The sequence below is a fragment of the Vipera ursinii genome, assembly GCF_947247035.1.
Source record: "Vipera ursinii genome assembly, chromosome: 2".
Classification (NCBI taxonomy): domain Eukaryota; kingdom Metazoa; phylum Chordata; class Lepidosauria; order Squamata; family Viperidae; genus Vipera; species Vipera ursinii.
Window position 1 is genome coordinate 226,097,213 of NC_139513.1, and position 26,708 is coordinate 226,123,920.

Genomic DNA, 26,708 nt, shown 5'->3' on the forward strand with positions numbered 1-26,708 from the left:
TTTTGTTTTTTTTCTTTTCTTTTTTCTTTTCTTTTGAAATTAATATGAATAAGGACTGGGATTAAGAAAATTTATTTTGAGTAAAGCTTTTTTTCTGTTTTCCTCTTTTTTTTCTACTTTATTTGTAATATTAATATTGTTTGTATTCATTTTATATGAGCTAGAGAGAGATAGAATTTATAGTTTATTGTTGTTAACATAGGGGTGTTTATGTTTGTTTTTTGATTTTATGCCCTATATTTAGCTCTGGGAAGTCGGGGGGGGGGAGGAAGGAGTGGGGGAGAGGGATAGGGAGGGTTGGATAGGGGTGGGGGAGGGGGGGATTAAAGTTAAAATGTATTGTAAAACTTTTTAAATAAAAAAAGCATATAAAGCAAATAGATTTTTCAACTGTCCCAGGATATTGAAGCAGAAAAATAGGCTATAAATATTTCATAAAGACAGAAAAGTAAATAAAAAAATTAACACGCATCAGTCAAACACTAATGAAGCTTAACTTGTTGCAATATGACATTGCACCCATTGAAAAGTAATTTATTAGGAATATATGAGATGGGATGAGAAATGTGTATCAGTTTTCTCTGTGTCACCAAGGGGATGCAATTTCTTTTCTGAGGTGTGCATTACTTGTTTCTTCCACAGTCATTTCCATTTGCCATTAGATATGCCAGAAGGACCTCAAAGGAACTGGAAATGAAGCAACATGGCTTCTTCAGTCCTTAGAAGCAGAAGATCATGTTGCATTATGAAAGTAAAGCACTCCTTCAAAGTTTTAAACAGCCCTGGCAATTATGCATTCTTCAGATGAAGATTCTTAAAATTGCTGATTAGCCTATTAGAAATACTAAAAGGAGATGAAATGTTTGAATCCCAGTTACAATATCTGTGTTTTAAATTCATAATCTGGTTGTTCACATCTCTTCAACTGGATCTGGTGGATACATTTAGGTTTAAGTGTTGGGGTTATTATTCTGATTTTAATATTATGTGAAAATAATGAGTATGTTGTTGAGAGCCTGTTTGGTCTAATCAAGGCACCAAGCTAGAAAGCAGGAGACTGAGTTCAAGTTCTGCCTTAGCTATGAAAGCCAGGTGGATGATTTTGGGGCAGTCACTCTCTCAGCCCAACCCACCTCACAGAATAGTCGCTGTGGGGAAAATAGGAGACAGAAAGTGTGTTTGATACGTTCACCACCTTGAGTTATTTGTAAAAGTAATAATGGTGGGAAATAAATAGATGTTATAAATTATATGTCAATGGGCTTTAAAGCAAGTATATCAATATTTAAATAAAATAAATTGTATATTTCATATACAATGGTTCATTAATTAATTTTAATTTAACTTTTTAGAGAAAGTATATAAACAAATATAAACAGTGCGCTCCCACAGAGAGGGCCTCCTCAGGGTGCCACCGGTCAAAGAATGTCGACTGGTGGCCCCCAGGGGGAGGGCGTTCTCTGTGGGCATGCCAGATTTATGGAACCATCTTCCGGTTGAGCTCCGGATGGCACCCGACCTTCGCTCCTTCCGGCGCGATCTAAAGACCTACCTGTTTGAACAAGCCGGCCTGGCCTGATGGGTGATGGGTTTGGGTTTTATTGCTTTTTATGCATTTTAACTTATTGTTATAGTTTTTGGGCATCTTGCTTAATCTCTTTTAATTTTTGTATTCTTGTCTTTTAACATGTATTGCCCTGTTCACTGCCCTGAGTCCTTCGGGAGAAGGGCGGTATACAAATAAAATTATTATTATTATTATTATTATTATTATTATTATTATTATTATTATTATTATTATTATTATTAAAAAAAGAAACAGGAAAAAGGAAAAAGATAAAGCATAAATGATCAAATAAGGATTCTAAAGTGTCAAGAAATTTATAGTTTCCTACATATTTTTTAGCAAATGAATGACTGAATTGCTTTAAATGATTACATTTACATTTACATTACATTTGCTTTAAATGATTACATTTACTACATGAATAAAACACAGTATAAGGTATACATTTCATAAAGAAATCATAGTGGTCTTCTGATATCTATCAGACACTGTAATTGACACCTGTAATTCTGAGGTTTTGTGCTTTGTGTATGTGTGCCTTTGAGTCAGTCTTGACTTCTAGCAACTACATGGACAAACTCAGGTAGTTTTCTTGACAAAATATTTGGAAGTGGCTGGCCACTGCTTTCTTTTTATGGATGAGAAAAAAATTGACTGCACTAAAGTCACCAAATGCTTGGCTACTGTATCTAAGGCAAGAGTAGAACTTACCTTAACCTGGGTGTAGTGTGGCTGTCAATATGTAGATATATTTCTTATAAAGACTCTGCTAGGAATAATTCTTAAATTATCAGATGAGCCCCTTGTGATACTAAAATGCATTTTAACAGGAAAAAAGGGAATATTTAAAATATTCCTTGGGCTCTTTTGAGATATACTTGGTCCTGGACCATGAAAATTTAGTGGATACTAGAAGCAGATGTAAATTAAAATGGAGAATGACAAATATACCTACTTTAGCTACTGGAATAGTAAATAAATAATATTTTGATCCAGCAGAATATATATTCAATTTGACCTTTCCCCTCTTTAGGGGATGCAGTTTGTAGGAGTGATACCTGCAAAAATTCATTCTTTCATTTGACAGACTGATTTTAAGTCCGACAGACCTGAAAATAAAACACTCTCACATAAGACCTCCTTTATTTGCTATGGGAGATCCAGTAGAAACAGATGGCAGAGACTGGCATTTTTCTGTCTGACTTAGAAATCTCTTTTGAATGCTGTCGTGTGTCAGACAAGATAAGTCTTTCCACACTAAATTGCACTGCCATCTTTCAGCTATGATTCCTGTTACACTGCAATGACCAGATGCATTTGGGAATCTCTTGTGTCCAATTATAAATTATTTGGTAGGCTGTCACTAGATAACTTCAAGTTTTGTTTTGTTTTTGGGAAAAACAGTAGATGCTGCCAGATCTAAGCTGCTGTTCAAATACATTTTACTGATAAGATTAGTCAGTACAAAGGATTATGATTTTAATTAATCTTCTCCACATCCTTTTTTTCTCCTTTACATTTTGCAACTTTGTTCTTCCTCCAGGTTTCATGTTCTCAAGGGCTAGAAGGTCTGGGAGAATACAGAGCAATGAAAGGAAACAAACAACAAACAGATTTGCAGAAAATAAAGGGTATCAGTCTCACATTGATCTGCAATGTAACAGGCAAATATCCCATGAATATCTGCACAATAATTTTGACTATGGTTTAGATTGTGAAAAACTTACGATTGAGCACATGGGGCATTAAAATGTACCAAGAGAATAAGGATAAGAATAAAGATTATGGCTAAAGACATTTCCCAAGCACTGCGTTATTTAGTTTCATTTTTGAACACTGCAATCATCTCTTCAAAGATTTTGCTGCAACTGCTCCATACTTATTAATACCTCAAGTCTGAATATTTGTATCTTTCAACAAATAGACATTTAAGATATTAAGGGAGAACACTTGATACTGCTTATTCTAAGCAGAAAAACCATAAGGTGTGGATGTGTGAATATAGTGCATGTGACTTAAAACTATGGTCTTTGGAATAGTGTTAAACTGAACCTAGTAGGTTATTATGCTCCTGCCATTTCTGAAATATTTAAATATGAAAATGACTTGAGTTTACAAAGATTTATATGAATGAAGTGAGGACTTACCCTCCTTCTTCTGAGTATTTGTGACCAAATGCAAGGATGTCAGATGCTCGGCCACTCCCATCACATACTACTACTGGAACCGGGGGTGTATCCCGCAGATATTCCAGGACGATGGAGATGACATTGGGTCCACCTTCTACAATGAGGGCCACCACGGGTACCCCTTGACCAATCCCTGTTATGAAATAAACAAAAGCAAAAAAAAGCAGGCAAATCAAATCAAAATACACCAATCGAAACTGAAAGTACTGCCAATGCTATTTTGCTTAAACAACATTAACAAACTATGTGTAATTCATATCTTTGTCTTAAAGTTCATCTTGTGATCATCCAACTGGAGATACAAAATAATAAACTGGCAAGATTCTGCTTTTGAAATAAAGTTCACTATGAAATGAGGAGGGAGAACAAAAAACAACCCACTCCTCCCCACATTTGTAATTCTTGGCCATAGCTTTCTAACTTACAAGTAAGTCATATCTGAAAGAGATATAGGGCATCTGTATAATATCACCATAATTTGCTGCCTTTCACAAAGTACATATGGTTCTTATAGGAATGTAATCCATGCATGCAAAAATTTCCTATTTCCTTAATGAAGAGAAGGACGAGGGGAGACATGATAGCAGTGTTCCAATATCTCAGGGGCTGCCACAAAGAAGGGGGAGTCAAGCTATTCTCCAAAGTGCCCGAAGGCAGGACAAGAAGCAATGGATGGAAACTAATCAAGGAGAGAACCAACCTAGAACTAAGGAGAAATTTCCTGACAGTTAGAACAATTAACCAGTGGAACAACCTGTCTCCAGAAGCGGTGAATGCTCTAACACTGGAAGTTTTTAAGAAGAGACTGGACAGCCATTTGTCTGAAATGGTATAGGGTTTCCTGCCTGAGCAGTGGGTTGGACTGGAAGACCTCAATGATCCCTTCTAACTCTATTATTATTATTATTATTATTATTATTATTATTATTATTATTATTATTATTTATTACTACTACTACTACTACTACTACTACTACTACTTTGGATAGGATCAATAGTCCTGAATAAATAATAAAGTTGCATGTTTTATACATCTTCTTTAGAAGGGAATTTAATGCAGGAATTCTATTTCAGCTCTTAATTAAGTCTACTTTTTCACGATTGTAACCTATAATAATGATCCAGGTTAGCTGATGAAATAAAGTAATACGTTAGAATTTATCTAGATTATTATTGTGGAAGCATTCCAATAAACTGTCATAATTTTGCTCTTGAAATGTAGTCACCATGAAAACGTCTTATAAACTTTAATCTAACCCCACTGAGGAGCACCTAAATTGATTCTTCTAGTTCACAGAAATAGTCATGAATGTTACATTTCAGAAGGACTCAGGTCCTGCTTATGACACCTATCATATTTTGTCCATCTCAAGTGGCAAGGCCTTTAAAGAATCAGCACTGTTAATAGTATTTATTTATTTATTTTATATAGTATAACACTTCAAATATATTTAAAGGTATAAATCAGGTTTGCTATCATTTACATGTTCTTTCAGGACAGGAAGGCCTGGAGGAATGTTGTCCATATGGTTGCGATGGGTTGGACACGACTTCGCAGCTAACAACAACAACATGATGTTCTTTCGAGCAATGATCTTTTAATTGTTTTAAAGCTCAAAAAAACCCTCCACATTTCATATATCAAAATTCTTTTTCATACAATTTTCTTAGAGTTTCTAATCTGCTTTTCTTTGTTGGCTTTTAGGTAACTTTGAAGTATCTAGGGTATTTGGTTTAGGCAATAATTTCGAATAATCTCAAAGAATGACTCTCTTTCTACACTGCCAGTAACTTGGATTTATGTATGTATACCCAGTGCCAGCTCAAGGATAGCTGGCACCGTGAATGACAATGACTAATGGCACTACCTCCAGCTAATGTGAAGATTTGCATTTTTAGAATGATTTGGAAGGAGGGACTGTATTGCTGCTTCAGTGTCCTGGGCTAATGCCTAATTGGGCCTGAACCTAAAGCTTGTATTTATTTATTTGCACCTAAATGAAAACGAAAGAAAAGCAGCTTGTTTGCCCCTGATGTGTCCTGGTTGACTATCTCTCACAGACCTTTCATTAATTTTGAATTTGGGATTATTCTCTTTGGTCAGAGATGAGAAAATGGGAAGTGAAAGCAGAAATCTATCAGTCACAAATATATATTACTGGCCAATTCACAATAAAAGATGACAAACCCTCTATTTTATATATAAAGCACTTGTAATGCCTTGATTAAAACGTTGGCTATCTAGAGATAATTTCCACAAGATTTTCTCTGTAGGATTTAAAATTGTAATTCATAAATACAGAATAATTAAAACTTACACATATATACATGAAAGATTTTATTTCCATGGTTTCTACAATCTTCTCCAGTTGGGTTAAGCATACATTTCCAGAATGATTAGAAGTTAAGCAGCAAACAATTTTAAATAATAGTAACAACAACTTTCCCTTAATTTCCAGAAATCAGGCCAAACTTTGTGCTGTGAAAATTTTATATGAAGCCAGAGAGACCAAGATTAGCTGACTATTACTTTTGCAGCTATTGAAAAATATAAAAGAAGAAATTGTCACTATGAAGCAAACGTTATATAATAACATTTATTGTTCCTTTTTATTTATACATGCTTGTAGCATGTATTACATGTAATGTCCAGTAGGAGAAAAAATGACACTTCGGCATTAGTGAATAATTTTCTCCAACAAAATATTCTGATTTTTACAATTTTCTAGTGCCATAAAAATGCTGTTCTGATATTTGATTCCATTTATTTGCTTGCCTGTTAATCTCTAGAGAGATTGCTTTCACATGCATTGTATTAAGGACTAACAATAATGAATTCAGAATGGCTTCAGAGAAGCTGCAGTTCAAGAATGCTGTGTGGAATGAACTGAAATAGCACAAAGCATTTTTTATGCTAGATTTTTAATGACTGGTTGTTTGCTTATTGGACCTTGAATTGCACTGAAAAGATCTGGGACTAGTTTCAGTTTGGCAGTATTGAAACTTAAATAGAAAAGGTTAATGGATCTTCACTTTTTATTGTGCTCAGTGGTATATATCTGTAAGCCTGTTTATGGCATCCCAGAACGATGTCGAAATATATTACTGTGGTTACCCAATAGGAAGACATGGGTTTACCCAAAAGGAAGATGAAGTTTTCCCACCACTTACTTTGGTTATAAAAGTAATCTTATAGCCACTGAATAGAATTTCACCAAGAGTGAGATCTCTAAAACATACATGAGTGTGCAGATGAAGCCCTCCTCTTAGGAAGTCCATTACAACTTCTTTCCCTTCCTGGCCTATTGCAAACCATCTACCCAATAAGGTAACAAGCGGGATTAATGCTCTTGTCTGCCTTCCACTTGAATAGAAGTATACTATGGCATAGTGACTGAGCTAAGCATGTTTACTTGGCAGGAAGAGATGTTGAACTCAGTAGGACTTACTAGAGTCACTGAGTGTGTAGATTTATGCTGATCCCAACAGAAAAACCTGTTAAGCCTTCTGCAGGCTCTTTCATTTCCTGTCTGGTCTCATCAAAATCATATCATGTCTATTTCTTTTTCTTTCTGTCCTTTGTTGTCTCCTTCATTGTTTTTTGCTTAGGAGTGGAAGAAGATGTGAGTCTGCTTTGGTCTATAATATGAGAAAAACAAATCGTTTCTGTGCAGTTAGGAGGAAAATTGCCTTATTTTATAGGCAGCTTATTTTAATCAGTAGAAAATTCAGTTTGCTGTTTTTTTTTCCTGGTCTTTCCTTTTTTTGAGAATGGTCTCTGGCCAATATGTATATACATAAATACTATGTGCAAATACATAAATAAATATTACATTTATTGTTGGGAAAATCTAGAGGTTTGGTTTAAACTTGAATTGACAGGAAGTTAGATATTCCATACGATTTCCATGTGGGCTTATACTTTTTTTCTCTTTATAATCCTTTTTTTCTCTTTATAATCTTGTTTTTTGACCATTTTAAATTTAGAACCGACTTTCTTTTGAGCAAATATTGTAGCAGCAAACTGACACTTCATCACGAATACAGAAAACACTGATGGTTCCAAAATTTCCTTGTTTAACTTCTAAAATATATCTAGAACAGGGCTTTTCAACCAGTTGTATGGGTACCACCTGTGGTACATTGGCACCTGGCAGGTGGTACGTGACCATCCTAGAAAAGTGGTAGCAGGGGAGGGGAATGAGCTGAACCGGTGGCAGCACCGCATAAGCCTGAGTGAGAGACAGCTGGAGCTGCAGGGCTGTCAGGGCTCGGCAGAAGCGCTAGGATCAGCGCCAGGCTCCAGCTAGAGCTCTGCACTGATCCCAGTGGTTCTGAGCCCAGAAGAAGCGCCAATCAGCTGGAATGTTGCAGCATCTCCAGGGTCTTGTGATTTACATTCAGATGCTTGGCAACTGATTCATATTTATGATGGTCACAGGGTCCCAGGGTTATGTGAAGTGACCAAAACCTGCTGCAACCACCCAGCAGATGGGGAAAAAAATAACCAAACACCCCCCGCCCCACCTGCCAAGCCTCAACAGAAATGCTCACAACAATGAAAATCTCGGACACGAGGAAGAATGCCGCCGGGCGGACAGGCAGGTGTCTTGCTTGGCTGTGGCTTGGGGGTCCCTTTTTAAGTGCCATTGTAACTTCAAACAGTCACTAAGCAAACTGTTGTAAGTCGAGGACTACCTGTACTTCATCACTTTTTTCCTTTTTTTTTTGGACATCAAGTTTTTGACACCTTGCTAGGTGACTGGTGGTACTCGGATGTTGCCATTTCCTAAAAGTGGTACAATATGTGAAAAGGTTGAAAAGCCCTGATCTAGAATATGCACTAGCTCAGAACTATAACTGCAGAACAGCCTGCTAGGCAAGCAAATAACAAAAAGAAAGGAAGATAGAAAGGAAGAAAGAAAAGAAGAAAGGAAAAGGGAAGAAAGAAAGTCGATGCATTGTGTTTTATGAGGCATTACTGTTTCAAGCCATTGTCACATATACGATAAAATACTTAAAATATGTTAGGTTGGATCCAGAGTTTCTATTATCTCTTTCAGTTTTATTCATAATGTGTCAGGCAACCAAAAATGTGATGAGATATCTTTGGGGCATTTTCCCTACTTTTAGAAGGTTTTGTGGAACACATGAACTTTGGGGAAAGGAGCAAATGGAAATGTGTTCCTGCATTCAGTAAAAGAAAAGGTCCCAGGAGGCTTCTACTGGATCCATCCCACCATGTGAATGACAATACATTCAGCCAATTCCAAAAGAAAAATTCACAATGTAACCTGGATGTTTACAAATCTCTCGATTTAACCTGCCTCTCTCTTACTACTTTTGTTCTTTGGATTCAGATTCAGCACGGTCATCCAAGTTCTATTCTAACTATGCCAAACACCAAGGAAGCACCAAGGGCATAGAAACACATTAAATATTGAACAGAAAATGAAAAAAAAAAGATTGGGACATAAGCAAATGAGCATTCCAATGCATTTGATGATAGTGCAATGATCAAAGAAGATGCCGGTGATGACAACTGAACGTCCCTTTGCCTTCCCAGCCCCCTTCATATATCCCCAGGCATAGGATGACAAAGGGAAGTCCACAGGTCACATGAATAGGTACTGCAGACACTTTACAGTATTAGAAATTGCCACTTGTTTTAATTTTCCCTATATTCTTCTCCAGTTCATTTTCTATTCTTGTTGAGGATGAATAAACTTAGTTTTGTAAATTTACTTGAGATGGACTGCAATATGCTGCACATATATTAACATAAACATTTAAGATTTGTACAAGTCAATCAGTCTGAATGTTACCTAGTTTGGGTAAATAATGTAAAATATTTTGTTCTTACGTAAAAAAAACAAAAACAAAGGCACCTCATGAAAATATTTTTTACAGTATTTTATATGATTCAGTAAAATAGATACTTTTTTGGCTGTCTCTGTGACTCAGTGCAGATTCAAAAAATCAAACAAACCTTCAGGCTTTTCAAAATACAGACCTATTTAGAAGAATGCAAAACAATTTCCTCTGGAAATATGCATTTATAGATATTGCTGATTAGGGCCAGGCTTTGGACTCAAGGATATTTTTGCTTTTGAATCTGAAGAGCTACCTGACTCTGTTCCTTATTACAAGATCATAAAAATGCAGTTTATTATTTTAAGACACGAAGTGCAATAATGTTGGACATACAGATAATAACTGCAAGGAAAATGGAATTTTAAAGAAAAAAATATATTATGTTAAGAGTTCGGTTTGCTTAAAAGATTTGTACTGGAGCAACCTGAACAGTGTATATATAATTCTTTAACTTTATAAAGGGTATAGATATTAGTGAATATTTCTCAATGTAACTTTTGTTATTGCAAATTTTGAAGGACAGATTAGCAGATATGTAAAATGCTGAAGTCCTTTTCTGTTCTCTTCTTGTTCCTTATTGTTTTACCAGACTTTTCCCTCATCCCTGCAAACATAATTTCAGCAGCTTTAAGTACTATGAACTTAAGATGAAAGCTGGCATTTTCAAAACTTTGAACATTGTGCTCAGTACCAAATTCTGTGTAGTAGAATGGATTGTGGAAATATGGAAATCACCTAGCCTTTATTAAATCAACATATTTCAATAGTCTAGGATAATTTGTCAATCATGAAATGGTATCATGCATGCTTATTATAATTAACAGGACCTTTAAAGGTATTTTATGCGGAAAACAATTGCAACCTTTTCTATGAAAACATTCATTTTATAGGTTTCTGAGAAATTGTTGGATTGCTTGTTCTCAGTATCTTCTAAACTAGATAGGCACCCACTGGTTATATTAAGAACATATTTTTCTTGGGCAGAATGTCAAACCAACCCTTTCAAAATGGAATAGTACAAAACCAAATTAAAATAATTATAGGTTTAACATTACATTACTCAAACACAAATGGTGTGATTTTATTTATTTATTTATTCTGCTACAGCAGTTCAGTTCTTACAAATGCCTTTTCAATGTTACCCTGTTCTCTTTTTTTCCTTTATGTACAAACATATGAAGGCCACACATTTTAAAAGTGTAATTATTTCTCTATTTTCTCAGTAAGCTTACTATGTTCTAGCAGCTCGAAGGAGAAACATATTAGCTACTTTCTCCTGAGAACAAAGAACAGAGGTCATAAAATAAAACTGCATGGTTTATCTGGAGGTTGGCTTCTTATTTATGATTTATTAGTGTTCGATACTAGAATACTAGAATTAACACACACAGTTTGAATATTCCTAGAAGTTCAAGATTCACTTACATATCCCCTCATTTTTTTTGTTTCATGTAATTCTGATTTTTTGGTAGAAAAGAAATAAAAATATAAATAATATAAAACAGTTGAATCTATTATAAATTATTACATAATGAATGGCTCATTTGTAAGAGCAACTGTGCAGTGAAAACAGTTGCTAGAGGGTGGAATATCTCAGCTATTACACAGTGAATCAAATAATGATACTACATCAATATTGGTACTGAGTTATATAACCTTGCTGTTAGAGAATTTTCTGTAAATGGTATATAGGTCTTAGAAATTATTGAATAGATGCTTACACTGAATTGCCAAATTGGTTCTACATGAACAGAGCAGCTTTTTAAAACAACATCTCCTTGATCATTATAAAGAAATATTTTTTTTCAGGCAGAACGAGAGGCTCCTCCTGAGCTCCGGCTGGTGTACTTGAATGCCAGGTCGGTCGTTAACAAAGCTCCTCTCGTCCGTGACTTGGTCGAGGGTGAGCAGGCGGACCTGGCTTGCATCACGGAAACTTGGTTGGGCCCAGAGGGCGGCATTCCTCTGGTTGATCTTTGCCCACCAGGTTTCCGGGTGCTGCACCGGCCTCGGGCTCAGGGTAGGGGTGGGGGAGTGGCTGTTGTTATGAGGGAGACCTTGTGTCCACGGGAGGCCACCGTTCCCCAGATAGTCGGGTGTGAGTCTCTCTTTTTGAGATGCGGCCCTGGTGCGCAGTTGGGCTTGCTGCTGGTGTACCTTTCGCCTAGTCACGCAGCGGCAGCCCTGCCTGAGCTTCTCGATGTCCTCTCTGGGTTGGTGATTGAGTTCCCGAAACTTATAGTTTTGGGGGACTTCAATCTACCATCTCTGGGAGGATCATCCGAGTTGGCTCGGGAGTTCATGGCTTCCATGACGGCCATGGACCTGACGCAAGTAATTTTGGGACCAACTCATGAGGGAGGCCACACCCTTGACTTAGGTTTTTTATCTGGACGGTGGTTAGATGATCTTGGTGGGGGCTCCCCAATTGTTATGCCCCTGTCATGGACCGATCATCATCTCCTGCGGCTGGTCTTCCGTTTTGCCACCCCCCGCCGTGGGTGTGTGGAACCTATCAAATGGTACCGCCCCAGATGCTTAATGGATCCCCAGAGGTTCCAGGCGGCGCTGGGGTCCCCACCTGCCTCCCTTGCTCACAGCTCGGCAGATACCTTAGTGGAAGCCTGGGAAAGGGCAGCCACTGAGGCTCTTGACCGAGTTGTACCCCTGCGGCCCCTGACCCGGTGCAGATCCCGTCGAGCCCCATGGTTTTCCGTGGAGCTCCGGGAGATGAAGCGTCGGAGACGGGGCCTAGAGAGCGGTTGGAGATCCAGCCGATCCGAATCCGATCGATTGCGACTAAGAACCTATACTAGGTCTTATCTCGCTGCGATAAGGGAGGCGAGGTCTAACCACTTCGCCGCCCTTATCGCGTCCGCAGATAATCGCCCGGCCGCCCTGTTTAGGGTGACTCGCTCCCTCCTGAATCAGGAGGTGAGGGAGGATCCCTTGCATGGTCGTGCCGAGGAGTTTAACCAGCATCTGTCGGACAAAATCGCTCGGATTCGGACCGGTCTGGACTCTGACTGGGCAGAGTCTGTCGAGCAGGACACGGGTGGTCTTGTCGATATCACCTGGGAGGAGTTTGATTCTGTGACTCCAGAGGGAGTGGACAGGATCATGGGGAGGCTGAGCACCACCACATGTTTATTGGACCCGTGCCCTTCCTGGCTGGTTTATGCAGCCCGGGAGAGGACACGTAGCTGGTTCCAGGCAGTTATATCGGCCTCTTTGAGTGAGGGTAGCTTCTCCGCCGTCTTGAAAGAGGCGGTGGTGAGGCCTCTCCTCAAGAAGCCTGCCTTGGACCCAGCTATATTGAACAACTTTCGTCCTGTCTCCAACCTTCGCTTTCTTGCGAAGGTTGTTGAGAGTGTGGTGGCACATCAGCTCCCTCTGGTCCTGGATGAAGCGGATTATCTAGACCCGTGCCAATCGGGTTTCAGGCCCGGGTACAGCACGGAGACGGCATTGGTCGCGCTGGTGAATGATCTCTGGAGGGCTCGGGACAGGGGGCATTCCTCTGTTCTGGTCCTATTAGACCTCTCAGCGGCTTTCGATACCATCGACCATGGTATCTTGCTGCGGCGTCTCCGGGGGTTGGGAGTGGGAGGCACGGTTTTGCAGTGGTTCTCCTCCTATCTCCGGGGACGCTCGCAGTCGGTGTTGGCAGGGGGGCAGAGGTCGACCGCGAGGTCTCTCATTTGTGGAGTTCCTCAGGGGTCGGTCCTCTCGCCTCTCCTGTTCAACATCTATATGAAACCGCTGGGTGAGATCATTCGTGGTTTTGGAGTTGGGTATCATCAGTATGCTGATGATACCCAGCTTTTCTTTTCGACCCCAAACCACCCCAGTGATGCCCTCACCGTGATGTCCCGTTGCCTGGAGGCGGTTCGGGTCTGGATGGGGAGGAACAGACTTCAACTCAACCCCGACAAGACAGAGTGGCTTTGCATACCTTCATCCCGGGTTTATTCGGACATTCCACCTCTCGTTATGGGGGGTGAATTATTACCCCCCGTAGATAGGGCTCGCAACTTGGGAGTCCTCCTAGATTCACGGCTCACCCTGGAAGACCATATAGGAGCTGTGACTAGGGGGGCTTTCGCCCAGGTTCGCCTGGTGCGCCAGTTGCGGCCCTATCTAAGCCGGGATGATCTATGCACGGTCACTCATGCGCTCGTGACCTCACGACTAGACTACTGCAACGCTCTCTACATGGGGCTGCCCTTGAGGACCACCCGGAAGCTCCAACTGGCACAGAATGCAGCCGCGAGAGTTGTGTTGGGAGTTTCCCGATACTCCCATGTCACACCTCTCCTCCGTGAGCTGCATTGGCTGCCAGTTGTCTTCCGGGTGAGATTCAAGGTACTAGTTATGGTATTTAAAGCCCTACATGGCAGGGGGCCGGAGTACCTTAGGGAACACCTGCTGCCGGCGTCAACTTCCCTTCGCCCTGTGCGTTCCCACAGAGAGGGACTCCTCAGGGTGCCACCGGTCAGAGAATGTAGACTGGTGGCCCCCAGGGGGAGATCTTTCTCTGTGGGCGCTCCGGAGCTATGGAACCAGTTACCGGTTGAGCTCCGGATGGCGCCGGATCTTCGCTCCTTTCGCCGCGATCTGAAAACATACCTGTTCGAACAAGCCGGCCTGGCCTGAGGTTGGGATTGCTGGGGTTTTTATTATCATTTTATTGGGGGTTTTATTAATGTATTTATTGTTTTTTATGGGCATGTATTTAATAACTTTTTAATTTTTGTAACTTTATGTTTTATTCTTGCCCTGTACACCGCCCTGAGTCCTTCGGGAGAAGGGCGGTATAGAAATATTAATAAACTAAACTAAACTAAGCTTTTACATAATGAGGATTTAAATAATTTGTTACGTTTCTTTAGAAAGAAAAATGTACTGTGACAATAGGCTAATGTAAAATTTGTACATATATTATGTGGCCTATTTTCTGTAATTATATTTGCAGGTTTGAGAGAATCAATTACCTTTCTTCTTGGATAATACCGAATAATAACTTTATTATCTAATAAAAATGTAAATATTAGTGAATAAAGTCATTATTAATATGTAAATGAAGTTAATAAATGATATTATTTATTAATTATATTATCATTTATGTGTAAAATGTTGGGACTCCATGGTAGTCTGCAAAGTGCAACAACACATGTGAGTGTACAATATCTTTTTAATAGACCCACTTTTATTTACTAAGAAATTTTCAATAGAATATACTATAACCTGTGATAGATACTACAGCTGTACAATATAGTAGAAATTAATCAAAACCAAGAAAATAAGAAATTCATACTTTTGACTTATCACTGCACTGTTTCTAACAAATGTGTTTTGCAGTTAAATATTGCAAATATTGAGCATAAAGAAAAGTAATAGAGAAAAAAAGAATATACAAATCCTCCTATATAAAAATTAAATTAAGTAGTAAGCTGGGGAAGGTTGGTAAAAATATATTAAACACTCAGCTTCTACCTTTAAAAAGCAGGTTATGGAAAATAGGTTGCATATAGTTCTCACTGCAGATTAATTGATAATGCATGAAATTGAGCATATCAAGGCTATGAAATTGAGCATATCAAGGTGAAATGGAAAATACACTTGATACAAACAATATTAATATATTTCAAAAGTGTAAGAACAAGAATGCAAAGTCAGTGAACCCTTTTCACAGCCAAAAGCAACCAGAATGAAGCAACAATAGTGTCATGCTTCAGCAGCAGAAATAAATGGATTCATTTCCAACAATCCTAAACAGAGAATGTGAAAAAATGCAGCTGCAATCTAGTGTCATATTAACTCTTGGCATTGGGGCTTCCAAGCTGAACATCATCCAAAAGTTTCATAACAAAACACTGATCAGATTGTATACACCAGGCGTGGGCAACTAGGACTCTTTTACGACTTGTGGACTTCAACTCCCATCCTGGCTCAGGAATTCTGGGAGTTGAAGTCCACAGGTCATAAAAGGGCTATAGTTGCTCAATTCTGGTCTACAGAGATAATGAAATGCACATATCTGCCTCCCCCTCTATCAAGGTCCTCTGTAGATTAAAATCACCATGTTAGTAGAAACTAGTCATCATTTTGTCTGACTGAATATATTTGCTGACTCAATCCTTCTCATTGGATTATATAATTTCCAAGAAACATTAATGTAGGTAAGAGCATTAAAACCATCTCTCCTTACTGATTGTCATCTGATTCTGAATATTTATCTAATATAGTAATGACATTCTACATAATGTTTGGCCACATAATGCATGATGGCAGACTAGATATTTAAGGATTAACTGGCTTTCTATAATAGAGGATTTCTAGAATAATATTTATCAGAGGTCTGAAAAGAAGACAGAAACAACGAAAGCAACTAAGGAAAGGACCTCTACCATTACTATTAGATGGCCCCAGGTGAGTGGAACTAAGAAAGAATAGCTACTTCTTTTTTAAAAAAAATCCTGTTCTGAGAGATTAATAGAATATTTTATCAGACACAGAATTACAGAAACATTTCTGTAATTAATGAAAACAATTTGCCACTGTTTTCAAAATGATAAAAGGGGGGCAGGGGAAGGGAGCAACAATACAACTGTTTAACACCATTATTTTTCATCTGGAAATATCTTTGACTGATTATGTGCTGTCAAGTCAACATCGACTTTGAGTGACCACAGAAACATCATTAGGTAATAATGTTCCTTGTTTTTGAGGATAAAATGTTTTTGTGAAAGTGCTGTCTCAGCCCTGTTCATCCCATTTCTCAGCTGTGACTCCAGAACTGCAGCCAAGATACCTACTGAATGTCCTTTCCCATTCTAAACTCTCTTAGCGGCAATCATATGCTCATAACATCCGCATAGTCTCCTGCAGTGTAAAGAGGATGAAATGTTATTGAAATATAGCATGACTAAATGATGTAGACCAGATAATACAAATATTTATTTTGTTTTCCTTTCCCAGTTTATGGTCATATAGTGAACTTGTTTAATTATTTTTTATAGTGTATACTCATAACACATTTACTTTTCACTACTGACTATGAAGGGACGCGGTAGCTCAGTGGGTTAGGACGCTGAGCTTGTCAATCAGATGGTCGGCAGTTTGGCGGGTCGAATCCCGAGTGCTGCATAACAGAGTGAGTGCCTGTTACTCATCCCAGCTTCTGCCAACCTAGCAGTTTGAAAGCACGTAAAAATGCAAGTAGAATAATAGGGACCACTATGGTGGGAAGGTAACAGCGTTCCGTGTGCCTTTGGCGTCTAGTCATGCTGGCCACATGACCATGGAGACGTCCTCGGACAAGCTCTTCGGCTTTGAAACGGAGATGAGCACTGGCCCCTGGAGTTGGAAATGACTAGCACGCATGCGCGGGGGAACCTTTACCTTTACCTGACATAAGTGTGAAAGGGTGGAGCTTGTTAAGTAACATCATGAAGCAAGTTATTATTCTAACTAGAAAAGGATCCTATAATTACTTAGGCTCTCCTGTGAATACAGATTTTGTTGTCATTTTTTCCCCCATTTAATTGATTATTTTTTTTATTTAATTGATGGGAACAAAACATTTTAGATTGATCCAATAGGTTTTTTTTAAAATTTATTCAGTGAGATCTGGGCTAAGTGAAAAGGGCTGTGCCTTAATCAAGTACAAATAATATAATTTTATTAATTTTTCCAAGGTATTTTAAATAATTATGCAGTAACAATATGGATGGCAGCTTGCGCTCTTTCTTTTAACATAGGTAGGAAAGTATTTATTTTAACCCATCATCCTTCAACAGGGAGGATGCTGTCTAGGAGTGCCAGACGTTTCCCTGGAGCAGCATATCTAGAGGGTCATAGGTTTCCCATCTTGCTGCAAAGGATTTTCATTAGACTTCAGCATGTTAACATTTTGGAAATAACCTTTAGTGTAGCAAAAGTAGCTGAAGTTAGAAAACAGACAAATCAAGAATGAATGAAAAATCATCTTGTTTACCAGATTTATTTTTTCCCGCCTTGCTAGATAGATTTTCATTTTGAGATAATTCTAGATTTGACATCCTTTTAGTGTTCTTTCTGTTCCTTTCTGGTATTTACTCAGGCAATAACCTCTTTACCTGGTTCTTGGATTATGATTTGAACCTTCATTTGTGAGTTTGCTTTCTAATGTGTGCATATGTGACATTTGTGAACTCATTCTAATAAACTTCTTTACCAAGGCCAGAAATGGTATAAACTTATACAAAAGCAATTCATTATAGGTGCATAATATTGTCAATTCGCACTACATCTGTTATGTGGTAAATGAGAAACTAACTTTCCATGGGATCTGAAGTAAACTGGAGTGCTTGGCCATAATTTATATATAGTTACAGTTAATATAGTTCCACGTTTCCTAGCCTAGTTTCTTCCACTCTCTCATTCCCTTCCTTTCTCCCTTCTCATGTTTTCTGATCCAGAATTGCAGCCAATGGTATAAGCAAGCAATTCTATTTAAATTTTAAGCAATATTATTTTATTTTGTTTTACAATGGAATACAGGTATTCTTGTACCTGTATATGACCACAACTGAGCCCAATATTTCTGTTGTCAAGCAAAATAGTTGTTAAGTGAGTTTTGCCCCACTGTACAACTTTTCTTACCACAGCTGTTAAGTGAATCATGGCTGTTCTTAAATTAGGAATATGGTTATTAAATGAGTCTGGCTTCCCCATTGACTTTGCTTGTCAGAAAGTCTCAAAAGGTGATCACATGATCCTGGGACACTTTGACCGTCATAAATATGAGCCAGTTGCCAAGAGTCCAAATTTTGATCATGTGACCATGGAGATGCTGCAACGGTCGTAAGTGTGAAAAATGGTTATAAGTCACTTTTCCAGTGCTATTGTAACTTTGAACAATCATTAAACGAATGGTTGAAAGTTGAGGACTACCTGTATCTCTTTTATATCTTTACTTTTTTATCATGGATTATGCTAACTTTAATTTTTAAGTATTCCATGTATTTAGTATTTTTATAAGTTAGGAATTATCGTATTTCATTCACAGAGCATTTTTCATAATTCAGTCAGTTTTCTCTAGGTATCAACACTTTTGGCATTCTAGTATTTGTATTTTATTGATCAATTATATTCAACTCCATTATACCATATTCAATTCTGGTTAATGATGATAATAAAGATATGGATGTACAGTATATGTGTGTTCCATCATTACTAGAAGAGATATATTAAACATTGTTTCAAATAACAGTCTTTTTACTATTGTTATTTTACTATTACTATTTGATACCATGATTGTAAGAAAAAGTAGAAAGTGAACTGCTCACTTGTATTTATCTTTTGAAGAGAGATGTGCTTTTCCAACTGTCTGCGAAGTTTAACTTCTGCACCATATTTTCCTGTGGTTCCATTATCAGCCAGAATGAAATGAGAATGCATACTGTTGAGTACTGTCAGCTTACTCATTGGATTGGACATTGTTTGATATGGTCGGACTACCTGCATGAGTGAAAAAAAAAGAGAGAATATAATCACAGGTTGTTGTAGTAGCATGGAAATCCTGATAAAGTCTAGTATTGAGATAACAAGCCAAGACCAAGATGCTGAAATCAATTTTCCAGCACTTCTAAAATTCAAGTACTGTTGGAGATTTTCCTACTCAGAAAATCAATAATAAATTATTGTCAAGATATAATAGTAGAAAAGTGACATAATGCTTTTAAAACCTTATTTAAAAACAAACCCAACCAACCAGTGTGAAATTTGATTCTGTATAAATATTCACAAGTTGGATTTATTTAAATTATAATTATGGAAACTGAAATAGAATTCCAGTAATATTATGTTTTTCACAGTTTAAAAGAATATAAAATGGGCAGGGGGAGTAGGGCCTATTTGATGACATTATGTACAGTATGTTTACCAGTCATCACTATGTCATTATACAAGAGTACCATTTGTGCAATTACCTCATGATATATGTTGTGGCTTACAGATGCTATTTGATGCTATTTATTCAATTTCTATAGCCATCCAACTCAACCAAGAGAGTGGGAGGCTTACAATTCTAAAATGATAAAACAATTAAAAATATGAAAACAATAAAAAACACCCATTCAAATAAATAGACCATAAGTAGCCGTGACCAGATGTTTTGGACTAACTCTCATCAGTTCCAACAATCATGGCCAATGATAATGAGTTGTGGGAATTGCAATCCAATAACACCCTACAGATGTAGGGCATCAAGTTACTTATTCCTTTGCAAAAATAACCAACTTTGCAGCCGGTTTTTCTGTTAACTACTTTTTTATATAAATATGGTAGATAAATGTATAACAAGTCAAATTGGTTGCAAATAGATATAGAAGTTCATAAATTCTGGGCCTAATTTGCAAGGGGAGGAAGCTATCATTGTTTCAATATTTTCATTATTATTCAACTGGGGGGGAAACAATATATGTATATATGTTTTTGGTTTTTTCTTGTTAACGAACATTTTTTATGTGTTTGTCTAATTTTGTTTTGTTTTGGTAAGATTTCTTTTTCTTTTTTTGGAGTTTGTATTTTAACTTTCTGGAAAAAAATAAAAATTTATTGCTAAAAAATTTAGGGACTAAAATAATCAAGTTTATTTCTTATATACGGTAGTATATATACCTATATGACACATTGCCTCCTATATCAATAATCTTCAGTTCTTAGAGAATATGAGTGCAAAATGCTACTTCTCTCGCATCCTGTTCTGAAAAAAACATGTAAACATAGTTTTACCATCTGGCCTGGGTATCCATTAGTGTAGGTATGGAAGCTGTTAGGGAAACTGACTGCTCTGTTCTGCAAATTAGTTTTTATGGTTTTAATGGCTTTATTCTTTTAATGTTTTTATTATTATGTTTTTTATTATTTGAGGTAGTGTTCTTTCTAAATTTTGTTCACTGCCTAGAGTTACATATGTGAGATGGGCGGCTATCTAAATTTCCCAAATAAATAAATAAATAAAAGCATAATATTGAATTAAACAGATGTGTGATCTGATTGCATTATCTTGTAACTTATCTATGAGTATATAACATCTTCCAAAATTATTCATTTGAAACATGATGTCATAATTTTCCCTACTATCACAGGACCTCCATTACAATAGAGAATATACTGTCTATAATGCAGGATCGGTTTACAAATAACATACCTACAGATCTATAAATCTTTGGTAATGCTTCATTGTAACCCAACAGCCACAAAAGAGCAATGTACTCCTAGCTAAAACCTGAGGAAAACAGTTACACCATTGTTTTGGATTGAATTCTTGTTTTCTTTTTGTTGCTTACTCAGGTATAAAAACCAGTGGCTAAAGATGCATTAAACATATTTAAAGCTTTTTTATAGCAAAGCAGATGCATTAAACATCTTTAAAGCTTTTTTATAGTAAAGCAGATTCTTGATTGTTGTTGTTGTTGTTAGCTGCGAAGTCGTGTCTGACCCATCGCGACCCCATGGACAATGTTCCTCCAGGCCTTCCTGTCCTCTACCTTCTTCTGGAGTCCATTTAAACTGACACCTACTGCTTCAGTGACTCCATCCAGCCACCTCATTCTCTGTCGTACCCTTCTTCTATTGCCCTCAACCTTTCCCAACATTAGGCTCCTCTCCAGTGAGTCCTTCCTTTTCATTAGGTGGCCAAAGTATTTGAGTTTCAACTTCAGGATCTGGCCTTCTAAAGAGCAGTCAGGGTTGATCTCTAGGACTGACCAGTTTGATTGCCTTGCAGTCCAAGGGACTCGCAGGAGTCTTCTCCAGCATCATAGTTCAAAGGCCACAATTCTTTGGCGCTCAGCCTTTCTTATGGTCCAACTTTCCCTGCCATACATTGCAACTGGAAAGACCATCGTCTTGACTATACACACTTTTGTTGACAGGGTGATGTCTCTGCTTTTTAGTGTGCTGTCTAGATTTGCCATGGCTTTCCTCCCGAGGAGCAAGCGTCTTTTAATTTCTTGGCTACAGTCCCAATTTGCAGTGATCTTGGAGCCCAGGAAAGTAAAATCTGTCACTATCTCCATTTCTTCCCCATCTATTTGCCAGGAATTGAGAGGGCTGGATGCCATGATCTTGGGTTTTCTTAATGTTAAGTTTCAATCCAACTTTTGCACTCTCTTTCTTCACCCGCAACAAGAGGCTCTTTAGTTCTTCTTCATTTTCTGCCATTAGAGTGGTATCTTCTGCATATCTTAGGTTGTTGATATTTCTCCTGGCAATCTTAATTCCAACTTTTGATTCATCTAGCCCTGCCTTTATCATGATGTGCTCTGCATATAAGTTAAACAGGCAGGGCAACAGTATACAGCCTTGCCGGACTCCTTTCCCAATTTTGAACCAATCAGTGGTTCCATGTCCAGTTCTCACTGTTGCTTCTTGACCTGCATATAGGTTTCTCAAGAGAGAAATAAGATGGTCTGGTACTCCCATCTCTTTAAGGACTTGCCACAGTTTGTTGTGATCCACGCAATCAAAGGCTTTAGCATAGTCAATGAAGCAGATGTTTTCTGGAACTCCCTAGCTTTCTCCATGATCCAGCGTATGTTGGCAACTTGATCTCTAGTTCCTCTGCCTCTTCGAAATCCTGCCTGTACTTCTGGTAGTTCTCGATCCACATGCTGCTGGAGTCTAGCTTGTAGGATTTTAAGCATAACTTTACTAGCATGTGAAATGAGTGCAATGGTGCGATAGTTTGAACATTCTTTAGCACTGCCTTTCTTTGGAATTGGAATGTAAACTGATCTTTTCCAATCCTGTGGCCACTGTTGAGTTTTCCAAATTTGCTGGCAAATTGAGTGTAGCACTTTTACTGCATCGTCTTTTAAGATTTTGAATAGGTCAGCTGGAATACTGTCACCTCCACTAGCTTTGTTGTTGCTCAGCTTTTCTAACGCCCACTTCACTTCACATTCTAGGATGTCTGGCTCAAGGTCAGTGACCACCTCATCATGGTTATCAGGGACGTTAAGCTCATTCTTGTATAGTTCTTCTGTGTAATTTTGCCACCTCTTCTTAATCTCTTCTGCCTCTGTTAGGTCCCTGCCATTTTGGTCCTTTATCATGCCCATTTTTGCATGAAACATTCCCTTCATCTCTCCAATTTTCGTGAAGAGATCTCTGGTCCTCCCTATTCTATTGTTTTCTTCTATTTCTTTGCACTGTTCATTTAAGAAGGCATTCTTATCTCTTCTAGCTATTCTCTGGAATTCTGCATTCAATAGGGCATATCTTTCTTTTTCTCCCTTGCCTTTCGCTTCCCTCCTTTCCTCAGCTATTTGCAAAGCTTCCTCAGACAGCCATTTTGCTTTTTTGCATTTCTTTTTCTTTGGGATGGTTTTAGTTGCTACCTCTTGTACAATGTTGCGAACCTCTGTCCACAGTTCTTCAGGCACTCTGTCTATCAGATCTAATTCCTTAAATCTATTTGTCACCTCTACTGTATATTCAACTGTATATTCAAGAGCCTTGGTGGAGCAGTGGGCTAATGCCTCCTTAAGTAACACCAGCTGCCTGCAATTAGTGCAGGTTCGCGTCCCACCAGGCTCAAGGTTGACTCAGCCTTCCATCCTTCCGAGGTAGGTAAAATGAGGACCCAAATTGTTGGGGGCAATAAGCTGACTTTGTAATAATGCCGCTTGGGGTGTGTGTGAAAGCCCTAATAAGCAGGCATATACATAGAATGAAGGCTACTGCTAAGCTTGTAAGCTGCCCTGAGTCTTCGGAGAAGGGCGGGATATAAATGGAATTAAAATAATAAATAAATAAATAAATAAACAGGGATATGATTTAATTCATACCTGAGTGGCCTAGTGTTTTCCCTACTTTCTTCAATTTAAGCCTAAATTTTGCAACGAGAAGCTCATGGTCTGAGCCACAGTCAGCTCTTGGTGTTGTTTTTACTGACTGTATAGAGCTTCTCCATCTTTGGCTGCAGAGCACATAGTCAATCTGATTTTTGTGTTGACCGTCTGGTGATGTCCATGTGTAGAGCCGTCTCTTGGTTATTGGAAAAGAGCGTTTGCTATGACCATCGTATTCAGGAAAGCTGGACGTGGTCAAACAAGAGATGACAAGACTAAACATCGACATCTTAGGTATCAGCGAACTAAAATGGACAGGAATGGGTGAATTGAATTCAGATGACCATCAGGTATACTCCTGTGGGCAAGAATCCCTCAGAAGAAATGGAGTAGCCTTCATAGTCAATAAAAGAGTAGGAAAAGCAATACTGGGATACAATCCCCAAAATGACAGAATGATCTCAGTTTGAATCCAAGGCAAACCATTCAATATCACAGTAGTCCAAGTCTATGCCCCAACCACCGGTGCTGAAGAGGATGAAATTGACCGGTTCTATGAAGCCCTACAGCACCTTATAGAACTAACACCAAAAAATGTTGTGCTTATCATCATGGGGGATTGGAATGCTAAAGTAGGAAGCCAAAAGATAACCGGAATAACAGGCAAGTTTGGCCTTGGAGTACAAAATGAAGCAGGGCACAGGCTGATAGAATTTTGTCAAGAGAATACGATGGTCATAGCAAACACTCTTTTCCAACAACTCAAGAGACGGCTTAACACATGGACATCACCAGATGGTCAACACAGAAATCAGATTGACTATATGCTCTGCAGCCAAAGATGGAGAAGCTCTATACAGTCAGTAAAAACAAGACCAGGAGCTGACTGTGGCTCAGATCATGAGCTTCTTGTTGCAAAGTTTAGGCTTAAATTAAAGAAAGTAGGGAAAAGCGCTAGGCCAGTCAGGTATGAATTAAATCATATCCCTGTTGAATATACAGTTGAGGTGACAAATAGATTTAAGGAATTAGATCTGATAGACAGAGTGCCTGAAGAACTATGGACAGAGGTTCGCAACATTGTACAAGAGGTAGCAACTAAAACCATCCCAAAGTAAAAGAAATGCAAGAAAGCAAAATGGCTGTCTGAGGAAGCTTTGCAAATAGCTGAGGAAAGGAGGGAAGTGAAAGGCAAGGGAGAAAAAGAAAGATATGCCCAATTAAATGCAGAATTCCAAAGAATAGCTAGAAGAGATAAGAATGTCTTCTTAAATGAACAATGCAAAGAAATAGAAGAAAACAATAGAATAGGGAGGACCAGAGATCTTTTCAAGAAAATTGGAGAGATGAAAGGAACGTTTAATGCAAAAATGGGCATGATAAAGGACCAAAATGGCAGGGACCTAACAGAGGCAGAAGAGATGGAAAAAGAGGCAGAAGTGGTGGAAAAATTACACAGAAGAACTATACAAGAATGAGCTTAACGTCCCTGATAATCACAATGAGGTGGTCACTGACCTCGAGCCAGACATCCTAGAATGTGAAGTGAAGTGGGCCTTAGAAAAGCTGAGCAACAACAAAGCTAGTGGAGGTGACAGTATTCCAGCTGACCTATTCAAAATCTTAAAAGACGATGCAGTAAAAGTGCTACACTCAATTTGCCAGCAAATTTGGAAAACTCAACAGTGGCCACAGGATTGGAAAAGATCAGTTTACATTCTAATTCCAAAGAAAGGCAGTGCTAAAGAATGTTCAAACTATCGCACGATTGCACTCATTTCTCATGCTAGTAAAGTTATGCTTAAAATTCTACAAGCTAGACTCCAGCAGTATGTGGATCGAGAACTACCAGAAGTACAGGCAGGATTTCGAAGAGGCAGAGGAACAAGAGATCAAATTGCTAACATACGCTGGATCATGGAGAAAGCTAGAGAGTTCCAGAAAAACGTCTACTTCTGCTTCATTGACTATGCTAAAGCCTTTGATTGTGTGGATCATAACAAACTGTGGCAAGTCCTTAAAGAGATGGGCATACCAGACCATCTTATTTGTCTCTTGAAAAACCTATATGCGGGCCAAGAAGCAACAGTGAGAACTGGACATGGAACCACTGATTGGTTCCAAATTGGGAAAGGAGTCCGGCAAGGCTGTATACTGTCGCCTTGACAATTTAACTTATATGCAGAGCACATCATGATAAAGGCAGGGCTAGATGAATCAAAAGTTGGAATTAAGATTGCCGGAAGAAACATCAACAACCTAAGATATGCAGATGATACCACTCTAATGGCAGAAAGTGAAGAGGAACTAAAGAGCCTCTTGTTGCGAGTGAAAAAGGAGAGTGCAAAACTTGGGTTGAAACTAAACATTAAGAAAACCAAGATCATGGCATCCGCCCCTCTCAATTCCTAGCAAATAGATGGGGAAGAAATGGAGGTAGTGACAGATTTTATTTTCCTGGGCTCCAAGATCACTGCAGATGGGGACTGTAGCCAAGAAATTAAAAGACGCTTGCTCCTTGGGAGGAAAGCCATGTCAAATCTAGACAGCACACTAAAAAGCAGAGACATCACCCTGTCAACAAAAGTGTGTATAGTCAAGGCGATGGTCTTCCCAGTTGCAATGTATGGCAGTGAAAGCTGGACCATAAGAAAGGCTGAGCGCCAAAGAATTGAAGCCTTTGAACTATGGTGCTGGAGAAGACTCCTGCGAGTCCCTTGGACTGCAAGGCGATCAATCCGGTCAGTCCTAGAGGAGATCAACCCTGACTGCTCTTTAGAAGGCCAGATCCTGAAGCTAAAACTCAAATACTTTGGCCACCTAATGAGAAGGAAGGACTCACTGGAGAAGAGCCTAATGCTGGGAAAGGTTGAGGGCAAGAGAAGAAGGGGATGACAGAGAATGAGGTGGCTGGATGGAGTCACTGAAGCAGTAGGTGTGAGCTTAAATGGACTCCAGAAGATGGTAGAGGACAGGAAGGCCTGGAGGAACATTGTCCATAGGGTCGCGATGGGTTGGACACACTTCGCAACTAACAACAACAAAGGCTGAAGAAAATTGGGGTTCTGATTTATTAGAGGGGATTTCATATTACTAATTAGAGGGTTAAAGGGAGAAGTTGAGATAAGGGGAATTTTGGTCATTAAATTTAAAACATTTGGACACTAGTTGAAAATAAGGATTCTATTTGTTTAATATTTAAAAATTGGACCCAAAAGAAAAAAAAATATGAAT

At 38.6% G+C, this 26,708-nt stretch overlaps 1 protein-coding gene across 1 annotated transcript in view; it reads right to left on the bottom strand.

The window, feature by feature from the left end:
* Positions 1-3,710: 3,710 nt before the first annotated feature.
* The window catches only part of LOC310634304 (transient receptor potential cation channel subfamily M member 3-like), a gene marked incomplete at both ends in the record, with an annotated part of 259,008 nt that continues 236,010 nt past the window's right edge, over positions 3,711-26,708 (bottom strand). Inside the window, 2 exons of the mRNA XM_083352565.1 lie at positions 3,711-3,889; positions 18,963-19,134. Of these exons, the coding sequence (XP_083208691.1) occupies positions 3,711-3,889; positions 18,963-19,134 (351 nt within the window). The remainder of the gene's footprint in view (positions 3,890-18,962; positions 19,135-26,708) is intronic.